Source organism: Nicotiana attenuata, chromosome 7 (assembly GCF_001879085.1).
Source record: "Nicotiana attenuata strain UT chromosome 7, NIATTr2, whole genome shotgun sequence".
Lineage (NCBI taxonomy): Eukaryota > Viridiplantae > Streptophyta > Magnoliopsida > Solanales > Solanaceae > Nicotiana > Nicotiana attenuata.
The window spans coordinates 14,561,282-14,584,994 of record NC_031995.1 but is presented as its reverse complement, the minus strand read 5'-3'; the positions used below and the strand labels follow the sequence as shown (position 1 = coordinate 14,584,994).

Below are 23,713 nucleotides of genomic sequence, written 5' to 3'. Positions count from 1 at the left end.
CGACAAGTGTTAGTGTGTCACTTGTGTTTGCCTCTTCGTGAGGTTGTTTTCTTGATATTTTGTACTCTCTTTATTATAGTGGATTGCTCATCTCCGCTGTGGACGTAGGTCAGTTGACCGAACCACGTCAAATATTTGTGTCTCTTTTGGTATATTTCTCTTTTGTTGTTGGATTTATCGTCGTTCAAGGTTTGCTTTGCTAGCTTCCGCATGACACTTGGTCATTTCGGTCCTAACAAGTGGTATCAGAGCGAGGTTCAAGACAGGTTTGGCGGGTTTAGTTCTAGCCGCAACCTACTTGGCGGTAATCGTGATTTTTGTTTGAGAAATTTGATCGGAGTGCTACGCACGTTGAGATAAAATTTGCGGTGGAGATTTGGAGATGCGACCTGTTGAAGATTATGTGAAGAAGGTGGATCAAGTTTATTTTGTCAGAAATTCAGGCCAAGGGGGAGAATTTTTAGGTGTTTGTCCAAATTTTCTTACCATAATTGGTTTTCCTATCTCTTGAAGGAAAGGACAACATATTTACAATAATTGAAATTTTCTTTTCCTAGAATGAAAATATAATTCTTCCACATTTTGGCTAGTCCCTTTTCTTGTAGGAAAAGGTTTGGGGCTCTATAAATTGAAGATCCATCATTCTCATTCAGGAGCATCCACAATGTAGCCATATGGGGTTTGAGAGTCGTGTTTAGGAGGAGAACTTTATGGGACAAGTGTTAGTGTGTCACTTGTGTTTGCCTCTTCGTGAGGTTGTTCTCTCGATATTTTGTACTCTCTTTATTATAGTGGATTTCTCATCTCATCCGTGGATGTAGGTCAGTTGACCGAACCACGTTAGATATTTGTATCTCTTTTGGTATATTTCTCTTTTGTTGTTGGATTTATCGTCGTTCAAGGTTTGCTTTGCTAGCTTCCGCATGACACCTGATCATTTCGGTCCTAACAGATAAGAACCATATTATCCATTTAGAAAATGGATAACCAAAGGGTTTAACTTTTACATTTGTAAAGCCTCAAATTGGGGGTTCCTTAAGTTTGAGAGACTAAGAATTCTTCCAAAAGTGATCATATTCAAGAAGTCATGGATAATATGGTTACCCATATTATCCGGCGGTTAACCCGTTTTTTATCCGTATTTAATATGGGCCGGGTCGGATAATTTATCCATTTTTTCATTACCCGTTTTCAATCCGAACCATATCCGACTCAACCCACCCGTTTGCCGCTCCTAGGGTAGGCTGTCTACATCATACCTTTGGGTTCCGCATTTCCCCGGACCATGCATGAATACGAGATGTTTTGTGCATCAGGCTGCTCTTTTTACTAGCCCGGAGTTCATTTAATTATTTTATGTAAATTGAAAGTTCTTATATATCCTCCCTCAAATCAATGAAAAGGTTCTTACCTCTGTGACATCCTTATGTCAAATAGCTTTTGAAACTGGCAAACTCCCAATTGGCATTAATGACACCTACCTCTGTCTATTTCTTAAAATTCATAATGCCACCAATCTAAAGAATTTTAGGCCAATTGGTTTATGTAACACTATTTACAAAATTATTACAAAAACTATTGCCAACAGACTAATGCCGTTCCTGCATAATATTATTAGTCCTTATCAAGCTAGTTTTTTAAAAGGTAGACGTGCTAGTGATAACACTATAATTATTCAGGAATTAATGCTTAAAATGCACAAACAGCTAGGTTCAACTGCTAACATGGTCCTTAAAATAGAATTTGAAAAAGCTTTTGACCGTCTGGAATGGTCCTTCATTTACAGAACTCTCCGACATTTCAAATTTCCTCCAAAGATCACCTCTATCATTATGAAATGTGTCACCACAAGCAGAATATCTGTTCTAGTGAATGGTAGCAAAAGTACTTTTTTCTCCCCTAGCAGGGGAATCAGACAAGGAGACACACTATCTCCATACATTTTTATCCTCTGTATGAAAATACTATCAACCCAAATAAATCACAATGTGTGGATATTGGAGCTTGGCCCCCATTAAAATGGGTAACAAACATTGCTATTTCTCTCACCTCTTCTATGCAGATGATCTTACCCTTATGTGTAAAATTGATAAGAAATCCCCTAACACTATTCTTCAGTGCCTTAATTCCTTCTGTACTTTATCCGGACAAAAAATAAATTTTAACAAATCAAAAATTATTGTCTCCAAAAACTGTCCAAAAGTCACTTCCAAGGCATTATCTAGACTCTTCAACATTAACATTAGTAAAAATTTTGAAAAATATCTAGGCTTTCCAGTTACAAACATAAAGCCTAAATCCTCCGATTACCAATTTATCATAGACTGACTAGCATCTTCGAAATCAAACTTCCTAAACATTGCATGTAGAACCACCCTTGCCTCATCAGCCCTAAACAGTATCCCAAATCATGCCATGCAATATAATCTCCTCTCAATAAAAATAACAAAACACATTGACAAAGTACAAAAGAAATTTCATTTGGGGGACTACAAACACATCCAAAAAATGCATCTAATCTCTTGGGATACCTTAACCAAGAATAGGCATAATGGAGGCCTTGGCATCCACTCATCTAAGGATAAAAATCTAGTCAGCTTAGCTAAACTTGCTTGGAGACTGATTCAAAATCCAAATAAACCCTGGTCAAAAACCCTCTCCTTCATTTACAACTCTTCTTTAAATCTAAAGAACACTTCTTTCATTTGGAAAAGTGTTATTAAAGGATGGGAAGTATGTTCCAAGGGCACTAAATGGATCCCCCATACTCACTCCACCGTGAACATATGGGATTCAAATTGGATCCCAAAATCAAAAAACCTTAGACAACTAGTGGAAGGTCCCCTCCCCTCATCCAGTGGCGACCTCACCATTACTGACGTTTGGCATAACAAGGGATCTTAACAAAATTTCTTTTGACCTCCCCATAGATATCAAAAGTAGTATCCTATCTATTCACCCTAGCAACTACTCTCATGATTTATTATTTTGGACCTAATGGGGGATGGAAACTTCTCCTCTAAAAGTTGTTACAACCTAATTAGGATCAGCTCAACGAGCTTAACTGATTTCAGTTGGATCTGGTCTTTACAATGCCCTAACAAAATTAAATTCCTATTTTGGAAATGCTATCACAACAGACTACCAACGCGGTCCTACCTTCACCATATTGGTCTTAACATTGATCCTATATGCCTTGTGTGTAAATGAAACTATAGTCCATATATTCTTAAATTGCAAGGATGTCCTCAATTTTTGGAATTTGAGTGGTTTAAATAGGTCCTCTCTAAATAATGTCTCCCACTGGCTAGATAAGATAAAGGTTCTAGGCAACCCAAGTCATTATAGACACCTTCATTGGGAGGAACTCTTCCCTTTTATGCTCTTGGGGATTTGGCAAAACAGAAATAAAAACAACCATGAAAACCTTTCTTATGTTTATAATCCAAAACAGGATCTAAACCTAGCGATAGAATATAAGCTTCTCACTCTAAGGAAAAAGCCACTGTTCATTCCCATGCAATAAGTGTTGCATGGTATAAACCTCATCAATCTTTCTTCAAACTAAATATTGATGGTGCTTTCAAGGACAATTTCAAATTAGGGGGAATTGGAGGGGTATTTAGGAATCAAGCAGGGAATTAGATTTTGGGTTTCCAAAGCACTGTCCCAGCTAGCTCACCATTACAAGTTGAACTGGAGGCTCTCAAAGAAGGTCTCAAGTTAGTTCTAACTCATAGACTAACTCCACTGGTCGTAGAAACGTACGCAAATTAGGTAATAAAACAACTAAAGTTAAATTTTGTTCCTCACAACTCTATCTTACAATCATGCAGGTGGTTAATGCACCAGCTGAAGGAGCCATTGATCATCCATAACTTCATGGAAGGGAACAAAGTGGCACACAATCTGACACAACATGCACTCAATGAAACAGCTGCTTATCAACCACTAGCTACACCACCCCCTTTTGTTATAAATAATCTGGAAACAGATAAGGTGGCCCATATTTATCTTGTTAACATTAGTTTTGATATATGCTGTATGCTAGCCGACCTGGGCAATACCAATGTCCTTAAGGCTGTTTCTATTTTAAATGATGTAATCGACAATATTCCGTAAGTTTTAATATATATTATCCATGTTTATCAAAAAAATAAAATGAAAAGGTTCTTAGACCATGATTTGAAAAACGATGCAAGACCCTAGATGTGCTTACTCAGAGGCGGAGCTATCCTTGTTCAAGAGGACACCCTTTCATCGGAAAATAGATTAAATTTTTTCGTAATTAACATATTTATATACAATATGTTAACTTCCCTTGATATAAGCTGAAGGTTTAGCCAACAGTTAAGGGTTGCAAAAATCCCTTAGTGCAAATTTTAACTCCGCTATTGTATCAATGACCCTTCAAATCAGTCAAATAACCAAAACGTTTATTCAACAAACAAAAGAATATAAAGGTATACACATGTATAATGAGAATAATTATTTTCTTTCATAGCTTGCAGTTATAGTGGTTCTTACCCTATACGAGATTTGCTTAATTGAAAAATATCTTTATGGAATGGGCCTAACTAAACTACAAATAATGCTGGAATTTAATGCCTTATCACATCAAAGGTCTATAGCTATCAAATATCATAAAGGTATGAAGAAAAAACTATTATTAACGACGTGACATAAATAATATTCTATTATGAATGAGAGTGCAAAAAGAAATATGGATTTAAATTATAAACACGGACACGCAAACAAATTGACATTATATTACAATTTTAATCGTTTATATAAAAGGTTATTACTCTATTTTCTATGTTTACTCATATTAGATTTGCTATGATCTATTGTACACCAACTTTACCTCATGGTGTGAACAACTTATATACATAGAACTTAACTAATCAGATTAAGATTAGAAAGACTGCACTACCAGAGTATGGCATATAATACTGTAAGAACTGTGTAAAATTTAGTGATCTGAGCAAGAAACAGATCCAACTCATTCATTAAATTATTATATTATCTTACTTTTCCCACAACGTTTGTAGGAAAATACACTATGTGACCCCAACAAGTTCTCGTGAAACCCTCAATGGGAAACTCTCTGGCAATTACCCACGAATGTCTTGGGAAACTATTTTCCCACCAGCCATATTTCCACTGAGCGTCTCCCCTGGGAATGTCGTGGGAATATTAAAATTTCACACGAATTTTCCACCGATTCTTCCGTGGGAGAAGGCTGTATTTCTAGTAATGAGAGTATTGCATATAATACTGTAAAAGCTGTGTAAAATTTAGTCATCTGAGCAAGAAACAGATCCAACTCATTCATTAAATCAAAATGGTATGATATATTGGAAGCATCCAACAACAACAACCACCACCAACCAGTGTAATCCCACAAGTGGGGTCTGGGGAGGGTAGGATGTACGCAGCCTTACCCCTACCCTGGAAAGGTACCCTACCCTGGAAGGGTAGAGAGACTGTTCTCGATAGACCCTCGGCTAAAGAAGGTGAAAGAAGCCCTGATAGCAAATAATAGCAAAACAAATAATTAGAAAACTAAATCGAAGACAACAACAGAGAATATGAATATATTGGAAGCATCCAAAGAATATAATAAGAATGAACCATTGTTAATTTATATGAAACCTTAAAATGTTAACATAACATACATCTTACACTTAGAACACACATCGTCTATATTCTGAATCCATTACTGCATGAAAAAATGGACCCAAATTAAGGTACGAGGCTACGACCAACATTAGAAGCAAAGTATGACAGAAATAAAACTCTTCTAGAATAGACAAAAGAAATAACATTGTTCAATTATAGAACATGTACAAAAATAAACGAAAATGACATTGAAGGGTCCATATTCTTCTCAAATTTGAGTTTTACTCACATCTCGAATAAATTCAAAAACATATTCGAAGAAATTTTGACCCCCGGTCGGATTTATATATATAGCTAGTTTTGTGTAGAAAAATGACGCAGCAAAAAGTGACTGTTTCTTGTTTTGAAGATCTCCAAAATATAAGGATCAATTGTTATGTTATATCTGTTGTTAAATACATATACCAAAAGACACGTACAACTTTCTAATACATGCAGGATCAATCTTATATTTTATAATAAAGAATTCTACTACATTAATATAACCTTTAATCTCCTAAATGAGACAAGATTTTACAAAAGCATTCACAAAGATATTAAAAATTCGATAAGACCCACAAACAGAGGCGGAGCCAAAATTTTAATTTTATAGGTGTAGGACTCGGTTTAATTTCATCCACTGAATCATAACCTTGTTTGAGTTTTGCGCTCATAGTTCAATATTTTCTGCAATTCCCTTGAGTTTTACACTGATAAATCTAGGTTTATACTAATGTTATGGATTCAAATGAACCTAACTCAACAATACTAGATCCGCCCCGCCCAAAAATATAAAAGAGAGAGAGAGAGAGTGTTCTTCTAAACACAAATTAATGCTGCCCAATAGTTAGTCTTGGAGTAAGAATCAAAATTTTCACTCAAAATTCAGAAGAATCTATGTAACTTTAGGGTTTCAAAACTCTAGTTTAGGGTTTAATTTACTGAAAAAGCCACAAACTCACTAAATGAACATTTTACCCATATAATGATCTTAGAGAAATACCTTAATTCAGAATACTTAATTTATATAGCACTATTTTTTACATACCTTCATATCATGAAGTATCTTCAAATTGTATAAGAAAAATATGACCCACTTCAAAAAAAAAAAAAAAATCCTCTTATTTTAAAAGCTTAAAATTTTACCCTTTTTTAACAATCAAGAAGATTGTAACTGAAAAGTCGCAGCACCAGCAACAGCAACAGCAACAGCAGCAGTCTTACTAGTCTTAATTTGCATATTCATCTTCTTTTTCTTCTTCTTCTTCTTATAAGGAATTCCTCTTGCTTTAGCTTGAGAATCTCTTATCTCTCTTAAATAAACTCTTATTGCACCACTTGCAAATGGATTACTCTCTGGTAAACCACCATTTTCTTCATAAGCAGCTCTAAGTCTTCCAATTAAAGCATCAAGACTACCCCATGCTTGTCTAAGAGGACAAGTACATGGTCCGGGCGGGTCGGGTTGTCCGAAAAACAGACAACCATGTAAATGAACCTTAGTCTTCCCAAACTGGTCGAGGTATCGAAGAAAATCTAACACATGGTTGTAGTTGCAATTTGATAGTGGAACGGGGGGTCGTTGATTCTTCAAGTATTGTCCAAAAGTGTTCCAATCGCGACGTTTTTGTGACTCGTATCGACTCAATTGTGGCGGTGGTAGTGGTGATGGCTGGTGATGATGATGATGATCAGGTGGCGCTATAGTAATAGCGCCACCTGATGATGATCTTGACGATGATCCTTCTCCTACTTCTCTTGTTTTCTCACTTGATGACATCATAGTTTGAAAGGTAGCTGAACGAATGACAGTCCTATATTGACAAGAACGAGCTTTTTTACTCAGAAAGCTTCGCGCTTAACTGCTTGTATACAGATCGAAAAGAAGCACCTTAGTACTAGTTTTCACTACTAAGGTGATAAACTTTTTTTTTTTTAATTTTTTTAAATTTTTTTTTTTTTAATGGAGGAAGAGAGAAAGAGAGAGGAGGAGAAGAAGTGAAGTGGAGAAGAATTGAAATCAATAATGGGGGCACTGAGGAGACATTTTATGGGGTCCAATTATAGTGCTTTAGCTCCTCTTTTTTCTTTCACTACACTGTTTTCTTTCTTTAATTGTACCATTAGCATTAAGTATTTTTTTTTTTTTAAAAAAAAAAAATCCTTATTTTAATAATTGTGCTAGCATCATACATGCAATCACGATCAAAGAATATTAGCCAAATCTAGCACTTTAAATTAACCCTATAGTTACTAGCTATAGTAAAATGACGTGTATAAGACCGTGTGAATACAGTGAATGACTTGTATATGTAAATCTTATAAGAATAAACAAGAAAATAAAAAAATAAAATGATTACTTTCTAAGGTGAATAAAGAAAAAGTTCTAGGAATTTAATTTCTGTGTACTAATGGCTGAGGCGAAATAAAGATAAACACAATACTGGCTTCTAAATAAACTACTTATACTATAAGTGAATTTTTTTAATATAAATACAAAGTCTGGATCAAATTTATTGAATTTTGCCAAACCCGTATATCAAACGCTAACTCCAACCCTGACTATAGAGTAATATTGGCATATTATCAACGGTTAAACTTTAATAAGTATGAAAAATGTTAATACTGATTGTATATACAGTCAAACCTCTCTATAACAGCCTCATTTGTTCAGAATATTTTTGGATGTGCTGTTATAGAGAATATATATTACAACATAACATAAAATTTAGTTCCGAAAAAGCTTAGCTTTTATAGTGAAGTGTTGTTATATAGGAATGCTGTTATTGAAAGGTCTGACTGTATAATATATCTTAATGTGAATGCTTGATGCTGAGGAGAGACAGTGGATAATCATTTATGTATTACACTGATATTAATATGCAACAACGCTTTATATACTGATAATGCATAATTACTTTTACATTATCAGGTTAGGTTGATCTACAATAATAAATATATATTCTTCTTAGTAAGCATGATATGAAACTTGAAAATAGAGTATTAATCAGCTATATATAACCATTTACATTACACTAATATTTAAAAGAAAATCTATACTTTTAATGTATATAACTTAAATTATTAATACGTAGATCAACATATGAAGTATGAAAACTACTGATTTCAATGTTGGTGACTCGTCCTTTTTACATAAACGGATATATACGAGTATAAATATATTCCGAAAAATTAATGGACAACCCATGCACAAGGTATCCTGTTCACGTAGAGTTTGGGAGGACCGCACCTCAAGGGATACAATGTATATAGCCTACCCTACTGTAAGGGTTAGTGACTGCTTCCACGTCTTGAATTTGTGACATATAAGTCACACGGAGATAATAATTTACCGTTACTCTAAGACTCTCGTTCGAATACTCCTAGTTAAAATAATAAAAATTAAGAAGGTAAAAGAGGAAGGTAAACACAAAGGTAAAAAAGGAGATAGGTGTAAACTATCACAATATTAGAATAAGGTGAGATTTTTAGGAAAAGTCCAACCTATGAGTTGTCTTAGTATAATTAGAAGTTGAAAATTAAAAGGATCCTAAAAACCCTCGTTTGTAACATAAAATCAGCTTCTGCAATAAGGCTTTTACATCAGACAAATGAGAGTTTGTTACGTTAGGAAAATCATCATTTTCTAGTATTTCAGAAAGTGACAATCATATTGAAAGGTGTAAATTGCGATGGCTACTTCTATTTTGGAAAAAAAGGCTGGTCCCATTTGATTATCTTCTTTCAAATGTGTTACTACTACTATTATTGGTTCCTGTAGATTTGCACTCCATTATGGGTAAAGGGAGAAAGTTAGATTTTTACTGAAGAGTGTTAAAATATAAAGAAATAAGCATAAAAATAATTTTTGATTTGAATTTTTTTAACAATCATTTGCTTGCTTTGAATATTTTCGATTAGTTAGATTTTATATAGTCTTAAAATCATTAAGATAATATTCACTTAAAGTTTTATGCATATCGGGCAAAGCACAAGCCATGTGCGCAGGCACATGACAAGTGTCAAGCTTGAGCATTGGACTATACGTGCGCACGAGAGTGATGCTCAAGGCCAAGCAAGGGATATATCCCCCGGGTTTATTGTAATATAGACTAGTTACACAAAAGTAAGTTGAGGGGCCTATGTGTCAAAGTTAAAAAGCTTTATCCTTAAAAGATAGTTAGTTAGAGGCAGTTAGATGTGGCACTTATAAATGCCCACTCACGTGTATTTTTGGTGACTTCAATGAGAATTACAGACATTCATCTTCTTCACCTCATCTCCTCTCATTTTTCTTTGTAAATTCCTCATTTTGAATCAATTGCATGGTGTATTATCGAGTGAATTCAGCTGATTTCATCATGGTATCAGAGCGGCGATCGTGAATTCATCGAGATTCAAGCAAAATTCAGAAGATCGGAGCTCCGACGAAGCTGAGTTTCAGTCAGCCATGGCAGGAAACGAAGTCGCTTCTCTAGATCACAATCATCCGTTGTTTCTACAGCCCTCAGATGGTCCAGGACTCGTCCTGATACCGCTCAAACTCACATGGCTAGAAAACTATACTCTGTGGAGTAGGGCGATAAAGTTGGCGCTCCGGGGAAAGAGTAAACTAGGGTTTGTGGACGGAATTTGTGTGAAGAGTATGTACAGAGGAGAATTAGCAGAGCAATAGAAAAAATATAACGCGACCGTGTTGTCATGGATTGGGAGCACTGTATCGAGTGAATTGATGCCGAGTATCGTCTATGCCTCTAATGCAAGGAAAGTGTGGAATGATTTTCAGGAAAGGTTTGATCGATCAGTCTTGACAAGGATTTATCACCTTTGGATAGCCATCGCAACTCTAAGGCAAGGTACTGACTCTGTTACTAGCTATTTCTCTAAAATAAAGGACTTGGGGGATGAATTAGATGTGTTAGTACCACTGTCTTCATGTGACTGTGAAGAATCTCGACCCTCAGTTGAACATCTGAGATCTCAACGTTTGTTACAATTCCTTATGGGGCTAAATAAAAGCTATAGCAACATAAGGAGTAATGTATTAGCTAAAAGGCCTGTTGTGACCGTTAATGAAGCCTATGCTATATTCACTCAAGAAGAAAGTCAGAGGTCTTTAGGTGTTGTTGATACATATAGGGAACCACTCATCATGTTTGCAGGGAGAGGTCGGGATTTTAGAGCAAAAAGGTCCGATCTCATTTGTGAATATTGTGGGTATAAAGAGCATCTTAAGGAGAATTGCTTCAAAATAATTGGATATCCAGCTGACTTTAAGAGTAAAAAGAAGAGTCAGCCTGGACGAAGAATGGCTTATGCTAACAATGTGAATACAAACCATGAGGAAGGGAAACCAACGACTGTGCAGGTACAAGGAGCATGGCGGTTCTACACAGAACAGTACCAACAGCTGGTCAAGTTGTTGTCGAAAACAACAACTGCAGAAAGCTCTAATAACTTTGCAGGTATAGTCTCACTATTATCCAATGCAGGTATGTGTGATTGGGTAATAGATATAGGAGCAACACATCATGTTACATCTGTAAGGACATTCTAAACAATATTAAAAGGGCAGATGATCAAGGGAGACATGGAGTGCAGCTTCCTACTGGAAGTAAAGCACAAATAACTCACACAGGAGAGGCTTCCATATTAGTAAATAAGAAAGTAACAAATATCTTGTATGTGTTTCAGATTTTAAATTTAACATGCTATAAGTATCAAAGCTCACAAAGGATCTCTGTTGCTCAGTCACATTCTTCCCTAATTTCTGTATGTTTCAGGATCTTTATAGTGGCAGGGTGATGGAGACTGGTAAAGAGAACAATGGTTTGTACTTGCTTAAGGAGAATATAATAGTAGTAGCAGCAGAAATTTTCCTTAGAAAATGAGAAGAAACTGAGCTTTGGCACTTAAGGTTAGGACATGCTTCAATGAAGTCAATGCAGCATATTTCAGGGTTGCAGAATAAAGTTTATATGCAGATACAAGAGAATTATCAAGTGTGTCCATTAGCTAAGCAGTGTAGGTTGAAGTTTCCTATTAGTAGTACTAGTTCTACTGGAATTTTTTAGCTCATTCACTTAGATGTTTGGGGACCTCACAGAATACCTACATATGATAGGAAGCACTACTTTGTTACTATTGCTGATGACTATAGTAGGTATACTTGGGTGTGTTTGATTCAGTCAAAGAATAAAGTATTAGTTGTAATAAGGAATTTTGTTGCAGTGATTCAAAATCAGTTTGGTATAACTGTGAAGGTGTTAAGATCGGACAATGGTACTGAGTTTTTTAATTCTCAATGTAATGAATTGTTAACTTCCTTGGGGATCATTCATCAGAGTAGCTGCCCATATACCCCTCAACAGAATGGTACAGTTGAAAGAAAGCATAAGCATTTATTGGAAATGGCAAGAGCACTGGAATTCCAAAGCTCAATGCCAATAAGATTTTGGGGAGACTGTGTAAGAACAACTGCCTATCTGATAAACAAATTGCCCACAGGAGTATTACAAGGGAAGTGTCCATATGAAATGCTGCATGGAAAAACAGCAAGAACAGATCACCTAAGAGTATTTGGATGCCTTTGTTCTGCAAGCAATTTACCTGGAGGAGATAAATTTTCACCAAGGGCAATGAAATCTATTCTCATTGGTTACTCAGAAACACAAAAGGGCTATAGGTTATATGATCTGGAAAGCAGAAGTGTATTTGTTAGCAGAGATGTAACATTTAGAGAGCATATCTTCCCTTTCAAGAAAGGGATGCAGATTGCAAAAGATCTTTTCCCAAGTGATACACCATCAGTTGTTCCAGATGAGTTCCTGCCTGAACAAGTAGTTCATCATCCAAACACTGAAGAGCAGATTCCAACTGAGGAAATGGCAGTAGCAGACTCAGAAGCCATTCTAGTAGTAGCTGATTCTGAACAAGCATGACTCCAATAGTTGAGTCTGATGATACAGACACAGTTCAACAGAGAGCACCATTAGTTGAGGCACAAACAGACACAAGCCAACCATCTATAGAAGTAACACTTGAAGATAACTTGCATACCAGAAAGTTCAGCAGAGTTTCTAGACCATCTATTTGGCTGAAAGATTACATTACCACATCCCACTCACAGAACAAGCCACGCTGTATCTCCAACTTTGTTGCCTACAATCATTTATCCAACAACTACCAGGACTATTTGGGAGCGTTTGCAGCAGAAGTTGAACCTAAATCCTTCAAGGAAGCATGCAAGGAAAAGAACTGGATAGAGGCAATATTACAAGAAATTAAGGCTCTTGAGGACAATTCTACTTGGGAGATAGTTGACTTGCCTGTTGGTAAGAGAGCAATAGGATCTAAATGGGTGTTCAAGATAAAATACAAAGCAAATGGGAAAATAGAGAGATACAAAACTAGATCAGTGGCTAAGGGTTATACTTAACAAGAAGGCTTGGATTATCATGGGACTTTTTCCCCAGTGGCAAAAATGGTCACTCTGAGGACATTGATCAACATTGCAGCATCAAGAGGTTGGACTTTATTTCAAATGGATGTGAACAATACATTCTTGCAAGGAGGCCTCTATGAAGAATTTTATATGGACTTACTTTAGGGTTTCCAGAAACAAGGGGAGCACAAAGTGTGCAAGCTGCTCAAATCTCTATATGGCCTTAAACAGGCCTCAAGGCAGTGGAACATTAAGCTGACTGAAACTTTACTGGAAGGAGGATACTCTCAAAGTGCTCATGATCACTCTCTATTCACTAAGAAGACATGCAGGACCTCACATTGTTGTCATCGTGGTGTATATGGATGATTTACTTATAACTGGAAGCAATGTAGAACTGATTGAAGAGGCTAAACAGACCCTACACAATTCCTTTAAGGTAAAGGATCTAGGAGAACTTCGATATTTCCTTGGCATAGAATTTCCGAGATAAAAGAAAAGGATACTGCTCACTCTGAGAAAGTATGTTCTGCAATTGATCTTAGAAGTTGGACTTGCAGCAGCCAAGCCGATCTCCACTCCCATTGAATTGAATCAGAAATTAACTACCATCGATTATGATAAGCATGTAGGAGTCAAGGGAGATGAGGAACTGGAAGATATTGGAAGCTACCAAAGACTCATTGGGAAGTTACTCTATCTAACCATTACTAGACCAAATCTTAGCTTTGCAGTTCAAGTACTCAGCCAGTTATGCAACATCCCAAACAATCTCATTGGGATGCAGCATTGCGTGTGGTCAGATGTGTGAAATCAACCCCAGTCCTTGGAATTTTACTAAGCACAGGCCCTATTAACAGTCTATCTACTTATTGTGATTTTGATTGTGCCTTCTGTCCAAACACTAGGAGATTAGTCACAGGGCACATCATTAAATTGGGTAATTCCTTGCTTTCTTGGGAGTCCAAGAAGCAACAAACTATGAGTCAAAGTTCAACAGAAGCTGAATACATGGTTTTCAAGACTGCTGAAAGAGCTTCAAGTCCTTGTGCATCAACCAGTTCCTTTGCATTGCGACAGTAAGACTGCTCTTTAGATTAGCATCCAATCCCATCATTCATGAAAGAACTAAGCATATTGAGATAGATTATCATTTTGTTCGAGAAAAAATCAAGACTGGGCAATTGGCACCACAATGCATTTCTACCAATCTACAATTGGCAGACCTTATGACCAATGGTCTGGGATTAGCACAGCATCATTTTCTTTTGTCCAAGCTTGGTGTGATCAATGTGTTTCATCCACCAGCTTGAAGGGGAGTATTGTAATATAGACTAGTTACACACAAAAGTAAGTTGAGGGACCTATGTGTCAAAGTTAGAAAGTTTTATCCTTAAAAGATAGTTAGTTAGAGGCGGTTAGATGTGGCACTTATAAATGCCTAGTCACGCGTATTTTTAGTGACTTCAATGAGAATTACATTCGTTCATCTTCTTCACCTCATCTCCTCTCATTTCTCTCTGTAAATTCCTCACTCTGAATCAATTGCATGGTGTATTGTCGAGTGAATTCAGCTGATTTCATTAGTGCACAAGGACAAGACCCATCATATGAAATGCGCCACACGAATATGGAAACATGAATATATCAACAAGACATTGAAACCTTAAACATCAAATGGACGGTACAAGAGAAGCTAAGCCTCTAAGGCAAGCTTCGGCATAGTCACAGGGTCGTGCCAAGTAACGTGAGATAAGAGAAGGCTGGCTTGTAGTGAGGTGGGACTCGCACGAGCTATTTGTGTGTCGCTGACACTTAAAGGGTTCGACTCGTAACAGTTGGTATCAGAGATAGTTATTATAGCATATTATATTACCAACCATCACCTTATTACCGCGATCATAATCAGCCATCACTGCACGACCATCGCTACCAGCCACCTTTGTTTTTTTTTTTTTTTTTGGGCTAAAATTTCATTATGCTTCAAGTATTTGAATATTATAAACATTCAGCTGTAGTGGAAAGGCAGGCAAATATCATAATATGGGATTTTATTCAGTTGACTCCCAAGATCCTTGCTTATATAATAAGCAGATATGATTAAGTAAACTTGCTGGTCTCACCATAGATATATTTTATATATAGTAGAATTTTCCAACACCCCTATGGCGACAACTTTTTTATTACTATTAACCATTTCGTATTCAAAAAATTCATTAATCTAATTAATTAAGATTCGCGTCGCGCAAAAGGTCATTTAAAGAAAAAGCATTCACTATCAAAAAAAAAATTCATTTCTAGGAGCCGTACGTGAGATCTCCGATTAAATCCTATCCATTCTACTATATTCCTTGATAGTGGCGAGAACTTTCTCATGATCGACACGTACTAATGCCATAAAATTTAACCTCGTTGAGTAATACAGCTGTAGCACTGATAATATTTTCCTAATACATCCAATATAATTGTCAAGAAATATAGTGTCATTAGCATCACTATTAATTAACCTGCACTGCTCATAATGCTTAATGATAGTATTATCCAACTAATATACTACTGTGCTTTGTCACTCATGTTTTTGTTTTTGTTCTTGTTTGTGGCTCTTTCCTTTTCTTTTCCTTTGTCCCTTCATTTTTTGTTTTGATAATCTTTCCAGGATATATTTGTTTTTATTACTTTGCCTTAGTATTTGTTCTTCATCTTCACTAGAGTTTAAGTTCCCGTTTGGCCATAAAATTTGAAAGCTTTTTTTCAAATATCTATTTGTTTATAGATTTTAACCATTTTTAATTTTTGCAGAATTTTGAAAACAAAATCTTCAAATCCAAAAAACAACTCTAGAGTAATTCTTTTCAAGTAAAATGCATGTCCAAATACAATTTCAACTTTCAAAAATTATTTTTTTATCTCATCTTCAAAAACTCAAATTTTCAAGTTTATACCAAATCTATATCTAAACACTAGCTAAGTTTTATTCATGTATGATCTAAAAAATATTTATATAAACGGATCACTTATAAGATAATTATAAGTAAATATTTATAATAAACAAAAAGTCGACAATCTGGTAAAAATGTTAACTAATCTATTATAAAGGGCATCCCGATGTATAAAATATCCCGTGTTCACGCAGTATTCGGGGAAGGACGCACCCCAAGGAGTGTGATATAGACAGTATACCCTAATGCAAATATTCATAGTTACTTTCACGGCTCGAACCCGTAATCTATAATTCATGCGAAAATAACTTTACCGTTACTTCAATGCTCCCCTTCGACTAATCTACTGCAACAAATTAAAATATTGACGTTTAAAATTTTTTGCCTTTGAGAAGCTTCTTGAATATTCAAAGACTGCTTCCTGTTACCTGATTCTATGCTAAGTTGCCAAATTTTTCTAAGCCAATAAATGGGAACTATACTTTTTTTTAGGTAATCAATTGTCACAAACAAAAAGAAAGTCACACTATATTTGAACTCACTACGCACAACCGTACACACATGTAAAGATTTACCCGTAACGTATGTTTACACCAAGTCAATAAATATAATAAGATATATATCTTGCATATACATTTTTAAACGCTTAATAAAGATTAATAGATATGCAATTCGGCTTTGATTTGTTGATTTTTAAGCTTAATTGTTTAGTTAAGTATAAACTCAAACAACAACAACAACAACATGCAACAACATACCCAGTATATACATAATCCCAAGTGGCGTCTGAGGAAGATAGTTTGTACCCAAACCTTACCCCTATTTTGTGAAGATAGATAGAAATTGTTTCTGATAGACCATCGGTTCAAGAAAACTATAATCACAACAGTTTTGAAAAGGAGACACAATAATTTAGTGTAAACTCCCTATGCAAATAAGTATTTATCACCTCACACCCCCCCAACACAATCAAGCTTTCTATGGAAGTTAGTTTTGTTTATTGGCTTCTCTTCCCATGTGAATCTTTTTGTTGTTTTTGAACTATAAATCCAATTTATTACAACTCAAATCTCATGGAAAAGGGGGAAATTCCATGTGAACACGACTGCGTGAATTATTATTGGTTAATTAACTTTTGTTCTTTTTATGGTGTGAAAGAAATTGAAGTATTAACTATATAGAATCAATGAAACATAACTTATGGCGACTCTTTACCTAACAACCAAATTCTTAATTATCTTGTTTAGGATTTGTTTTATGTACACCAAAAATAAATATTATTTTCACACCATGGTATATTTTAATTAGAGGAGGAGCTAGCGCGTTCGGCAGAATCCAGTCACTTTTGCATAAACATTATATTTGTACTAGGAAATTCATCAAATATGTATAAATATTTAATTTTGAACCCAGTAACTAAGACGAGCTATGAATTTCGTGCCAAATTCAGAACTCGTAAACTTCAAATTCTGGCTACACCTCTGATTTTAATCGGGTATCTAGGACATGCTTATTTTGTTTTCTAGATTAACACTTGCACAATTATATGTTATTATAAGTCACCTTAACCCAATGATGTAAGTGTATAGTGTAAGGGTCGTTTGGTTGGAAAGAAGTTATCCCAAGATTAATTATCTGGGTATTAGTTATCTCAGTATTAGTTATTACACCCTCCTATAGGGATAAAAAAACACTACAATCACAGGATAACTAATACCGGGATTAGTAATACTGCAATTTTATCCCAACCAAACAAAGGATAAACTCATCTTAAGTTTAATCTCGGGATTAATTACCCCTTACTCCTCGTACCAAACGAGCCCTAAGTGAATAGAAAATTAAAATCGTATGTTTAAGTACTCGCTTATTAATTGAAGTCTCCTTTTTTTAAAATCATTTTATTGATATTGGTTTATTTAATTTAATATAGTGCAAATTCTAATTAAGTCTTTCTTTGATTACATAAATCACTTTTTGTTATAAAACAATAAAAGAAGAAGAAGAGTATTGCAGTGAAAAGTAGAGGGAGAGAATTCTTATTGATTTGGGATGAATTACAATGGAATAGAACCCTTTATTTATAGGGAGAGGGTGACTTAGCCACCAAATAAACGCTAGAATCTCTCTAAATATAGACATTCACCATAAATAAAATTCTATTTATAACACTCCCCCTTGAATGTCTATTCAACAGATAATGTGCCTCATTAAAACCTTAACTAAAATAAAACCCAATGGGAAAAAAATCTAGAAAAGGAAAAAGAGTACACATATCTAATAATACGCCTTTTGATTGCCTCGTTAAAAACCTTGCAAGGAAAACCCAGTGGGACAAAACCTTGTAAGGGAAAAAGAGTACAACGCGTATTAACTCCCCCTGATGAGAGCATCAATTCACATCCTTGAGCATTTGCATTCCAATCTTGTGCACCATCTTCAAAAGATCTTTGGTAGAGAATTGATGAACAAATCAGCCATATTGACTTGAATGAATATTTTGCACCTTGAAATCATCATTCTTGATAGAGATGTAATGTCTTTATATAATGTCGTGGAATGACTTTTCAATATCTCCATAGAGGTATTCTCGCTATCACATTATCATGCTTATAGTTATACCAAGATACATATGTGCACAAGTTGCACTGAGGATGTGGTACTTCAAGATCGAGAATTGTATATGCTTCAAGCAATTTAAATCCTTCAAGGATTGTCATATAAGTCATATAATAGGCTTTAGTTAGATGCATATCAGGTTTTCATGTCACGCTAGACAAATAAGATATCGAAAACTGATTGCACATACCATTGACTTTATACTTTCAAGCGTTTGAACTGCAGGTCCAAATACTTGTCTTTCATATGAAACCAATTCTATTTGAATTGTCTCTCTTCTATTTGGCCAATATTTTTTTGTGTCTATATTCGACAGACTTAAGATCCTCATCTATACTTAGCGCTATCATAGATATCGTCGACGAACATTTTATATCGGTTTCAACCTCCTTATTTTTCATAAAGACATAACTTGGAGATCTCTTCATTCATATATTCAGGTACCTGAATCTCTCATGAGATTTTATGAAGTGTTATGTCATGTGATCTTCTAGATCACTTGCCTCCTTTATTATGATCATTTGCTCATCTTCTTTATCAAGAAGTTTATTTGAAACCGATTTGTCTATACGCCTTAAGCGTACCACAGACTTTGTCCTTCTAGGACTTAATAGGAGCATTTGCATTGAGAATATAGTTACTTTCTTTGGGTCAGCAAATGCGTCTGGCATGCTTTGCAATATATTGCAAATGAATTATCTCTATGAACTTAAAGTTCATATTATTTTATTCGAGGATCTAGATGTACAAATGATAATTCATTCCACGTAACTTTTTCTCAACTGTTTATCATGTCTCCCCCTCATGTTAGAAAAACTAACTTGTTTCCTCAACTTTAAGAACTCATCTTTGTGCGTTATGGTATTAATCAAAATATACAGCGCACATCAATAATAATAAGATGGAATTATTTGGTTCCTGACCCTGAACCACTTGTGAGGGGAGAAAATAATATACTTTGGTATATAACGTATATCAAACTGCTATACAAAACTTTATTCTCATTAGCAATTGTTTAGCTATTAAGTTGAGGCTCTCAATAAATCATTTTGCTAAACCAACTGTGATGTAAACCAACTTATCAAGAAGAACTATCTTGAATAAAAAATCTGGAAATTATGCTCTAAATAAAATTATTGAGCAAGTTACCTCGCAAACACCATGTTGCGGGTTAATAATAATCACACATGTAACCATCTCATAGATGCATCTTATGTGGTATACATGGCAGGTGAATGAGCCCATATTCACATTTGATATTTCCAGCATTCATGGGATTAAATCCCTATTTTAGTTGGTATAGTAATTAATGAGAACAAGTAACATAAGAGAATTTGTAAAGAACTTTCTAGTTCTTTAACATTTACCCACGTGAATTCTCTTTTATTTTTCCACATCATACGTAAATTAACATGGCTAAACCAATTATGCCGACTGAATAAATTATCAATATTGATAAAGTTCAGATTTACACCATGACGTGTGCAATTATCAATAAACTCCAAGTTTATTATGATATGGGTTTTTTTTATATCAATAAATATCCACTTTATTGTGGTATTCTTTTATTTGTGTAGTACAAACTGGAGAATAAAGCGGATAGCTTTTCACATACATATTACCCCGCTATAAGTTGTAGTAATAGAAAATATTAAATATTTTCTTTATTTATCGTCTCAATATAACCAACCGCTTTCGCGAATACTTTAGAAACTGAATAAGTTTCTTTGAGACTTACTACGTGAGACTTACTACGACAATTTTATTTCTCCAAAATAGTAATAATTGGCTCTTCCAGAGCTCTCAATTAATTTGGTACTACCACATATTCATCAATATCAATATGGTGAATATCTCTTTTAAAGAGAAAGTTATACCATTATGGTTATGGTCAAAATTATATGCAAGTTCTGTTTCTTGCATTATCGCTGTCTTTTAATAATCACAATGCCAAAATATTTTGGCGTACAATAAGTACGTGATCAATGACCATTTATGCCATAATAATGACATTATCTTCTTATTTCCTCTCAAACCTCCTTCTAGAGGTGAGTGTGGTATATACCACTAGCACGCTCATATTCTTCCAAAAATGAATATGTATTCTTAAATCAGATGTTGTCACATTCACATCATGAATGGACCATAATCATCTATATGTGTTTTATAAAATCTCATGTCAAATCGATGACAAATATTTTCACAAGTGGGGGATTATTTTGAGAATTCTTATTATTCTCATTATCACAATTATGACGATTATAATTTCGTCTGTTGCCACGTCCACATCCATTGATACTTCATAGTGATAATTTTGTCTTCTTTCAGACTTATCACATACTGCTATCACATTCTCTTAAGGCAATGAGAATGGAGCAAATTCAATGGGACGGGTTTCCACTTCTTGTGCCCATAATCATACATGAATTTGATCATGGCAAGACATAGAAATTTTTACCACTTCAGGTGGTTATAATTTCTTACAAACTCCATTAGAGTTATAATCAAACTTTGTTGTCTTTGCTTGTATATAAAATCAAATTGTAGAATTTCAAGAATTTAAAAGAGAAAAATAAAGTAAAATACTTACCTTAAATTCAGAATTTAATCATGAAGGAAGTTCATGGAATAATTGACAATCATTATGCTCAATCCCAAAGCTTCTACTCAATTGATTAGAGTCCCGTGCTGATAACGTGTTATAAAACAATAAAAGAAGAAGAAGAGTATTGCAGAGGGAGAGAATTCTTATTGATTTGGGATGAATTACAATGGAATAGAACCCTTTATTTATAGGGAGAGGGTGACTTAGCCACCAAGTAATAAACCCTAGAATCTCTCTAAATATAGACATTCACCATAAATAAAATTCTATTTATAACACTTTTCAGTTTCTTAAAAAGATAGTACTTTGTTTAAATAATTTCACAGCTAAATCAGGAAAATGTTTGTTTAGAAGTTTTAATCAACTTAATTCTGATTTGATTCGATAATTAGCTGTACATTCAAAACAAGTATATTTAGTCCCCACTTCCTATTATTCATTTCTATACACTTAAGTTATTTTCACTTTGTTAAATAAAGTAATTGACCTATATTTGAGTCACTTATCTGTTTCTTCTGCATATTAAATGGTTACTATCAGTCACTTATAATTTGCAAATAATTCCAAATTAAGGAGTACCAGTACTAGGAGTAAGCATCTTAAACTGCTAATATATTATTTCGAATTTAATAATAATTATCCTAAATAGGATATTCTTTACCAACTCAAGTTAATATTGAAGTGACAATTAGCTTGATTTTTTTTTAAAAATAAAAATAAATAAATAAACCTCATGAGGCTAGCAAATCAAGTAGAAATATTAAATTCATATTGTTATTAAAACGTGTCTTTTTATCCGCACTTAGTGGTTATATCAAATCAATAAAAGCAAAAACTAAACGTGCATGCGTTTCAGACTTTAATTTTTAACTACTAAGATTAAATCGTTTAATTTTGTATAAACATCGTATGCGTGTAACTATTGGCATGTCACGACCCGGATTTTCCCACCCTCGAGGGTCGTGATGGCGCCTACTAATAGGAGCTAGGCAAGCCAACTTAATTAGCAGTTTCATTAAACACCTGTTCCTTTTTAACAATTAACCGCATTAAATAAAGCCGACGAATTAAATCATAAGCGGAAGATTTAATTGTAGATAAATGATCGATAATACAGAAGTTCCAACACATATATCTCTACCCCGGGACTGGAGTCACATACTCACGAACATCTAAGGAGTACTACATACAAAGTCTGAAAGAAACATAATCTGTTTATCTCGGGTACAATGAGATGACAGCCAAATGTAAGGATAGAAGGGAGACGCCAGGCCTGCGGACGCCTGCAAGCTACCTCGGGTCTCTCTGGACTGAAGGTTCGCCCCCGTGCTAATACTGCTGCTACTGCTCAATACCTGGACTTGTGCAAAAATGCACAGAGTGTAGCATCAGCACAACCGACCCCATGTGCTGGTAAGTGCCTAGCCTAACCCCGGCGAAGTAGTGACGAGGCTAGACCGGACCTCACATAAACCTGTGCAATTATAGATATACAGCAGTAATCGAAGTACAAGGCAACTAACAGTATGGGAGGGGAAACATGATGTGGGGAGCTAACAATATTAACAGTAAATCCAAAGTAATCAATCTAGGTGCAATCTAAAATTTAAGGCGAACAAGAAACTAATACCAACACTAAACACATTTGCATCAATAACTGTTGCGGCGCGCAACCCGACCCTAATACATTTCAACACTGTTGCGGCGTGCAACCCGATCCACAATTATCACTGTTGCGGCGTGCAACCCGATCCACAATTATCACTGTTGCGGCGTACAACCCGATCCACAATTATCAGTGTTGCGGCGTGCAACCCGATCCTCATATAACATTGTTGCGGCGCGTAACCCGATCCGTAATGTATACCTCTCAGCCTTGCCCAAGCAACAGTCACAAATAAAGGGCAAATGAGTGAACAAGTAATTGAAAGGAAATCCCAACAAGGGTACACAAACAACCGATAACAACCATGCAAGAGTAAATCGATAGTTCTCTTTTCCTTTCATTTTCATATCCTAGTTCTCATTAGCACTCGTGACAAGCTCCAAGGCATTTCTCATTTCATATGCTCTCACCATTTGTATTTCAGACCGAGCCAATGCTCCACGAATTTCTACAATCACAATATCTTTCACAAGGTGTTTACCACGTATAGAAGCCATCAATGACATGGAAGGCATAACAATATCCAAACAACCCACAAATAAGGACTCACGGTCATGATAGACCCCAATGTATAGGAACTCGTCACCATGCCTATACATCGTACTCGATCATTTAGCAATTAGCAAATAAGACTCGACTCCTATTCCCTCAAGCTAGGGTTAAACCAAACACTTACCTCAACTTCCACGGCCAATACAATCCTCCACAATCGCTTTCCCTCTCGAGTTCGGCTCCAACTCAACCAAACCTATGCAATAAGGACTTCATGTTATCAATATGTG

The 23,713-nt window shown here is 35.2% G+C and overlaps 2 protein-coding genes across 3 annotated transcripts; one reads left to right on the top strand and one right to left on the bottom strand.

Annotated features, from left to right (window-relative positions):
* LOC109228729 (protein LIGHT-DEPENDENT SHORT HYPOCOTYLS 10-like) lies at positions 5,489–7,692 on the bottom strand. Of its 2 annotated transcripts, none has more exons than XM_019393909.1 (2): positions 6,808–7,692; positions 5,489–5,528 (listed from the first exon to the last, which is right to left on the bottom strand). In XM_019393909.1, exon 1 carries the CDS (start codon positions 7,442–7,444, stop codon positions 6,821–6,823), a length of 624 nt encoding a protein of 207 aa, XP_019249454.1. In that variant the 5' UTR covers positions 7,445–7,692; the 3' UTR covers positions 5,489–5,528; positions 6,808–6,820. The 2 variants fall into 2 exon arrangements, with proteins under 2 accessions (XP_019249454.1, XP_019249455.1); XM_019393910.1 differs by lacking the exon at positions 5,489–5,528 and adding an exon at positions 5,705–5,722.
* Positions 10,394–12,602, top strand: LOC109229852. The gene is made up of 4 exons (XM_019395404.1): positions 10,394–11,153; positions 11,237–11,328; positions 11,445–11,519; positions 11,736–12,602. The coding sequence occupies exons 1-4, from the start codon at positions 10,394–10,396 to the stop codon at positions 12,600–12,602; spliced, it is 1,794 nt and encodes a 597-aa protein (XP_019250949.1).

Coding starts and splice junctions, on each gene's coding strand:
- LOC109228729 (XM_019393909.1), bottom strand. CDS start 7,444: ATGATGTCATCAAGTGAGAAAACAAGAGAAGTAGGAGAAGGATCATCG.
- LOC109229852 (XM_019395404.1), top strand. CDS start 10,394: ATGCCGAGTATCGTCTATGCCTCTAATGCAAGGAAAGTGTGGAATGAT. Junction 11,329..11,444: donor CCATATTAGTAAATAAGAAA/GTAACAAATATC, acceptor TGTATGTTTCAG/GATCTTTATAGTGGCAGGGT. Junction 11,520..11,735: donor TGCTTAAGGAGAATATAATA/GTAGTAGCAGCA, acceptor GGAATTTTTTAG/CTCATTCACTTAGATGTTTG.